The sequence below is a fragment of the Podarcis cretensis genome (assembly GCF_951804945.1).
Source record: "Podarcis cretensis genome assembly, chromosome: 13".
Classification (NCBI taxonomy): Eukaryota; Metazoa; Chordata; class Lepidosauria; order Squamata; family Lacertidae; genus Podarcis; species Podarcis cretensis.
In genome coordinates, this window is record NC_137182.1 from 19741742 (window position 1) to 19748611 (window position 6870).

At 45.9% G+C, this 6870-nt stretch overlaps 1 protein-coding gene across 3 annotated transcripts in view; it reads left to right on the top strand.

Moving 5' to 3' along the window:
- LOC307200862 (reticulocalbin-1-like) overlaps window positions 1-6027 on the top strand; it is a 28285-nt gene extending 22258 nt beyond the window's left edge. For 2 of the 3 annotated variants that reach the window (XM_079949891.1, XM_079949893.1), the window contains exons 5-7: window positions 983-1043; window positions 2104-2303; window positions 5868-6027. In XM_079949891.1, the coding sequence (XP_079806017.1) occupies window positions 983-1043; window positions 2104-2303; window positions 5868-5978 (372 nt within the window). In that variant the 3' untranslated portion in view covers window positions 5979-6027. Of the gene's footprint in view, window positions 1-982; window positions 1044-2103; window positions 2304-5030 lie in introns of all 3 variants that reach the window. The other variant, XM_079949892.1, reaches the window with a different exon arrangement.
- The last annotated feature ends 843 nt before the right edge of the window (window positions 6028-6870 follow it).

Sequence of the window (6870 nt, forward strand, 5' to 3'; positions counted from 1 at the left end):
AATGCATTTCTCCCCTCAAAGAATTCTGGGCATTGTAGTTTAACCCTCACAGAGTTACCATTCACATAAACCGTTAACAAACTACAGGGCCCTGAACATTGCTGTCAACTTGAAAATAAGGGATCAGCAGCCTCACCTGTCCCGGGGACAGTCTATGGGATATCTAACAATCTGGGATAGCAGCGGGAAACGGCGCTGGAATAAGGGAATTTCCTGGGGGGGAAAGGGAAGGTTGACAGCTATGGCCCTGAATTGACTCTTCCCTTGTGGCTTTCAGAGGAATCAGCCAGCTAGCAGGTTCCTGCTAGGGGGGTCTACCGGACTTATCGCTGCCATGCCAAGAACACCTCATGCGTCCCACTCGACCAGGGACTACTGCCCCGGGCCTCAGACAAGCTCTGCACAGGCCTAGATGGCAGCCATTTTGTGTCGCTCTTTGTCTCCCTGCATCCTGTCCAAAACCTCTTTTTTCCTCTCCACAACTGGCCATGACTTCTTGTGAGGGTGGAGCTACCCCACCACTACCACAACGTCCTTCTAGGTGAGCTGCTAAAGCAGGTGGAAAGCAGCTGTGGCTCAGAGGCAGAGCACTTTGGCAGAAGGTCCCAAGTCCAATCTCTCTGCCATCTCGAGGCAAGGCTGGGAAAGAACCCCGCCTGAGACCCTGCCAGTCAGAGCAAGCAATACTGAACGGGATGGAGCAAGTGACGAGAATGGTCTCTATTCTGCATAGCAAGAAACCATTTAGTCCTCCCCAACTCCACCCCATTCACTTTTCAGGACCTTCCCACGTTGCTGCGGACGTCCCGTATCAAATACCAGCAATGAATACAAATCACCTCTTGCAACGGTTGCCGTTATTTCTTGAGTTTGGCAGGGCTCTGCTGTCTTCCATGCACAGGTCTGTGTGCGGAGGAAGATGTATCTCCTTTTATAATGATCAACCACACTGGTGTAAGCTGCTTTCCTTTCCCTCCTGCAGGAAACCATTGAGGACATTGACAAAAACGGGGATGGCTTTGTCGAAGTAGAAGAATATCTTGGTAAGGTGGAAAGGCTGTGAATGCACAGGATTTGTTTCTTTGCTCACCTGCCTAATTTGGCTCCTAAGAAAGTCCCCTGGTCATAGGACAGAGCATAATAATTGTTATTTAGGACATAGGAAAATAACTATTTATTTTTTAAAAAAATAATAATCAAATGAAGTAGGGTTCTGCCAGATTCTCAGTATTCTGCAGAAGGGATTCAACAACTACAGAAATTTTGCAGTTTGAAGCGACAAGGAAATGGCATGGAAAAGTAGGGCGAAGAGATGATAAATGGGAATACATGTAAACACCCTACAAGCAAATCGAGAGGAATGCTTACTGTCATAGAACCACAACAAAATGTTCAGTAAAGACAGGGCATAGTCTAACCTCCACATAAGCATTGTGCAAGTAAATCAAGATGGTGAGTGTTGAATAGAATGCCACCTGGAGGAGCTTTTCAGTAAGAACGGCAACACAAAAAACCTCCAAAATCTGGTAGAACGGGTAGCTTAGCTGATTTGCTAAGACGAATCGAGTCAGTCTTTCCAAATCATGCTGAGTGTAGCCGGTAGTTGTGAAAGGCTGTCCCCCATTTTCATATATGCTATTAAACAGTGCCATTGTTGTCCAAAGTCATTGTCTGGCCTTTTTGCCTCTCTCAACTAAGTTGTTGGTTTCTCTGGGGCAGGTTTCTTGTGGGGAGAGGGAAAAGGTTGTCTGCCCCCTGCCCCTTATTGAACAAGGACTTGGTTGACTTGAAAGAGAGGCCACTTGCTTTGGTCTTCCCAAATAATGGTGGCAACTGTCTTTTAGAAAAATAACACGTTTGTTTGTTTATTTATTTAGCTTATTATTACCATTGATATCCCATTTTTCCTCCAAAGATCTCAAGGTGGTATGCATTCCCTCCCCAATTTCATTCTCACAATAACCCTGTGAGGGTAGGATGAGAGATTGTGACCAGCCCAAAGTCACCCATTCTTGGCAGAGTTGGGATTTGAACTGTGGTCTTCCACGTCCTAGTCTTAACACGCTAACCACTACACCAAACTGTTTTCTGTCTTCTGACCAGGTGACATGTACAGTCCTGAAACAGGGGAGCCCGAACCTGACTGGGTGAAGACAGAGCGTCAACAGTTCTTGGATTTCCGGGACCTCAACAAAGATGGCAAAATGGATCGGGAGGAAATCGGGCACTGGATCTTGCCAACAGACTATGACCACGCCGAGGTGGAGTCAAAGCACCTCCTTATCGAGTCAGACAAGGATAAGGTGAGGATAGAACCAGGCACGGAAAGGAAACCAGAGAGGGAAAGCACTAGGATTGTTTTGCTTTTAGTAGACAAGGAAAAGAGAGAAAAAAGATGGGTGAGTTACAGGCAGAGATGGATGGGGTGAAGTATTAGAACAGGAGAGATGAACACCTATGTGCAGGTAACATGAGCTGAAGCTTTTTAATTCCTAGTACTGATAGGGTGACTTTCATTCTAAATCTCCTGTCCGGTAAGTGGAAATTTAGAATGGATGAGTCTCAGCAGAAGGGATGCTTAATCCTTTCCCCACCAGCTATTTCTCTGCTTCCAAATTGTGCTTGCTTCCCATGGGGTTGTCCATATGCCTGCACCTTTATAACGCTGCAAGGGAGCGAGCCCATTTGGCGGAGATGAGCAGAAGCAGAAAAGTGGCAGGTAGGGAAAGGATTAAGCACCCCTCCCCTAGGCACTTTCCCCACTCGAAATTCCCTCCTCCCATAGTTGCCTTTCTTACATAAAAACAGAAGCAAGACTCTTGACAGCTGGAGCTGCCACCCCCATACTTTCTCATCCGAATGAAGGGAGAACCATTTTTTTTGGGGGGGGGGTGCCTCACCATTCCTGACCCTGGCCTAGCCAGAACTCCTGCTGTTGCTTGTCATAGCCATTCTGCCTCAAACCAGAGGCTGTATTTCTCGGTTTGAGAAAGATGGAAATGGGTCTGTGGTTGCTAAGCAACCACAGAACATATTTCTTATCTCTGGAAAGTCAGAGCTAATGGGCTTGATCTGGGGAGAAAGCACACAGTCAAACTCTATCTATGGGTACAGGTCTGGCTCAGTTTTGACTAGCAGGGGAGAGCTTTCCTGTTTGAGTATCCCATTTTGGTAAGTGGCGCAAGGCTATAAACAAAGCCAGTTTCTGGAGCAGGAAATCTAGATCAACAGTGTTCAGTCCTGCCTTTGATGGGGTTTTTTCCCAGTTCCCCAATGTCAGACAAATGGATTTCATCCTAAGGAGGGAGATTTTTAATTTGCCCATCAAATGAGCTCATTAATATTTGGACTAACTATGCTTTGAAAATACCTTTTTGGTACCCTCTGCACTTCTGCCCAAGGGAGAGTAGAAAACAGGATCTCAAATAGCTTTCTTGCACTTATGGTTGCAGTAGCTCTTGATGGGGAGCAAACTATTCTGCTGGACTTAAAATGCAATACAAATTTTATCAGGCTGTCACAGACCTGGTAAAAACAAGTGATAACCATACAGGGTTTTTTTAAACTCTGCACATAGTTAAAAACATATGGTACTTATATGAACTAAGGACAGAAGCAAGTTAAGGTACAATTAAAATACCGAATTCCCTTTATGGGGTAAACTTTGCAGCAGAAAGAAGAAATCTAGCAATGTTGTTCATGCCAGACAAATACATAAACTAAATACCATTCAAAAGTCCTTCCTGGCTATTTTAATACGACAGGAATAAACAACCTATTTCGTTATCTTTGTAAGAGTTGCATATAAAAGGAGCATGTGTTAATACCCCAAAACATGTATTAGTACCCCAAAACAGTAATCTAGAACAGCAGAAGGCAGGCAATTAAATCTAGCCCTAAATTTGTAAGGAGTTAAATCGGAACATTGAGGATTTAGGAGGAAGCATAATCTGTCTGCCTTCCATTATAGTGGACATTTTGTCCAAGGCTGTGGCAAGCTGCCCAAGTTCCGCTCCCAAGTTGTCCATTATATAAAGAGGCAGAGGGAAGCTTACAAGTAACCGAATTAGCATCCCTTAGACCACCCTCCACAATCCTCTTCCTCAAAGAAAAATACATGCCTACACAGGTGTACGTCCCATGGAGTTCAGTGCAGTGTATAACCAGGTAGGTTGGTAAAGGATTGCAGCCCTGCTAGATCAGACCAAAGGCTCCTGTTCACACACTGGCCAGCCATATGCCCATGGAAAGTCTCCCAAGCAGGGCATGAGTGAATAGTGCTCTCCTGTTCTTGATCACAACAACTGGTATTTGAAACATGCTGCCTCTAATATAGCCATCAGGACTTGTGGGAATTGTTAGGTAGAATTCACAGAGGGTAAGACTTAGCCCCCTTTTTACAGCTGCCCAAGTTGGTGGCCATCTCTGCATATTGTAGTGAAATTCCAGGGTTTATCTAAGGACCTAAAACAGCAATCCCACACACCAGGGATGGGGAATCTGTGGCCCTGCAAATGCTGATTACCCCATTCCATCGTCCCTGACTGCTGGCTGGGGCCGATGACAGTTGTAGTCTAGCAACACCTGGAGGGCTGCAGGTTCCCCATCCCTGCTGGACACACTTAACCTAGGAACAAATCCTACACACATAGGATTGCACACATGCTCAAAGCACGCACATAGGATTGCAGTAAGTCTTAAAATGAGGAAAGGGTAGAAGTTTTATACGAAGTTCTTTCTGTATTTCCTGGGTGTTGAATGGTGTGTGTGACATAGCTAGGGACTATTAACTGTGATGGTGACATTCCTGTTTTCTCTCATCTTCCTTCAAATCTTGAACAGGCAACTCGAATGATTCCAATAATCGAGTCCCTTAATACGTAATTGACTAACAAGGCAAATGCAATTTAGGGGTGGGGAGTTCAGAATAAAATTACCAGGGGTGTTAATTGGGTTGTAATTCTGTCCTTCTCTACTTGCCTCCCTTTTCTCTCTCTCTCTCTCCTCCTCCCTTTCCTTCCCCATCGCAGGATGACAAAATAACCAAGGAAGAGATTTTGGACAATTGGAACATGTTTGTGGGGAGCCAGGCCACCAACTACGGCGAAGACTTGACAAAGGATCATGACGAGCTGTGATCCGAGCGGGAGGGGAACATACATTAGGGCATCCTCCTGCAACTGAGGGCCAAGGGGTGGGGTGGGGGACAAAGCACACTCCAGAAGGAAATTTTGTTCTTATTTATTGGTATGAGGGCCTGCTTAAGCTTTCTGAGAAACCTAGTGGTGGCTGGCATACCTGGGTGGGTTTTCTTTTACACTCCATTCCTGCTCACCTGCAGACCCCCACCTCGACAAAGCACTGTGAAGCTTGCTACACTACAAAATTGTGTCTTACACTCCAAAGGACGAACAAAAGGCGGCAGCTTAAACGTTATGCTCAACCCACCTCCCCTGGCTATTGTGGCATTCAGTCTATTCTGCAAGGGCTAATGTTGCGTTCAATGTTTGCGGATCTCAAGGGACCCACTGACCCTCAGATAGGCTCCTGCGCCTGCTTCTCTAAGGGGCAAAATTCTAACACACACAAACACAGTGCTTCCCACAAGCCCATTTTACCTTTCTAACACTCACCTGGGACCCTCTTGAGGGCGCAGATGACCTGAAGAGGGTCAACCGAGAGCAGAAAACCAACAGCTGGTAGTGCATACTAAATCACCTCCCACAAGCTACTTTTCGTTGATGTAAAACCAGTCGCGGGCGTGTTGCCTGCAGCTGCATTGTAATGTCTAGTTTGCCCTGTGACTTGGATTAAGCATTGCTCTCTTGAGGTTCTGTGGTTCCTCTCTGTTTCCCCTTCCTCTCTAGGATGGCAAGCTTTCACGGGAGGAGTTTGTGGAGTTTCTTCGGCAAAGTATCGCCAGCGCCAAAGACTATGAAGAAGCAGTCAAGACGCTGAAGGGCCACCAAGAGCTGTGACCTCATGACTGTAACACTCTGGATTATTAATAAAACTATTCCCCACCCACTCCTTGATTTTTATGTGGTATGGAAAGACTTAATGTGCAGGGCCAAAGGGAGAATAAGGCTACGTAGGACTAGGAGTTTGGAGAGAGTTTGGATTTGATATCCCGCTTTATCACTACCCGAAGGAGTCTCAAAGCGGCTAACAATCTCCTTTCCATTCCTCCCCCACAACAAACACTGTGAGGTGAGTGGGGCTGAGAGACTTCAAAGAAGTGTGAGTAGCCCATGGTCACCCAGCAGCTGCATGTGGAGGAGCGGGGAAGTAAACCCGGTTCACCAGATTACGAATCTACTGCTCTTAACCACTACACCACTGGGGCTCTTCCCCACTCCCACCCCCCTAGAAGTGTTTGTTTCAAAAAGGACACACTTCCTAATCCTCATCATAGTTTAAGATGGAGGTGGAGCTGTTCACCACAGCTCTGAAATTTTACAAAGGCAACAACCCACTTACTTGAGGGTAGGGCTGGGCGATATGTTGTGGTATCAGTTTCATAATTTTTTTACCTGGCAATATATAGCGAATCGTGCTGTGTTCTATGCAAAAATCACAACATGAGGAAAACCATGAAGCCAGCCAATGCTTCTCTTGGTTCCTGTTGCTGGCTCATCATTCCCCTGCCTCCTGCAGGGGGAAGCAAATCACAAGAGCAGGCGCCAGCAAAAATCATATTGCAGGAGAAAAAATATGAAGGCAGCCAATGCTTTTACCTAGCTCCACCCTTATTTCAGGCATTATGATATATCAGTATATTGTGATGTTTAGCTGGTGATATAGCATGATGTTAAAAACCAGATATCGCTCAGCCCTACTTGGGAGTAAGTCGTCTTGAACTCCAGGGGG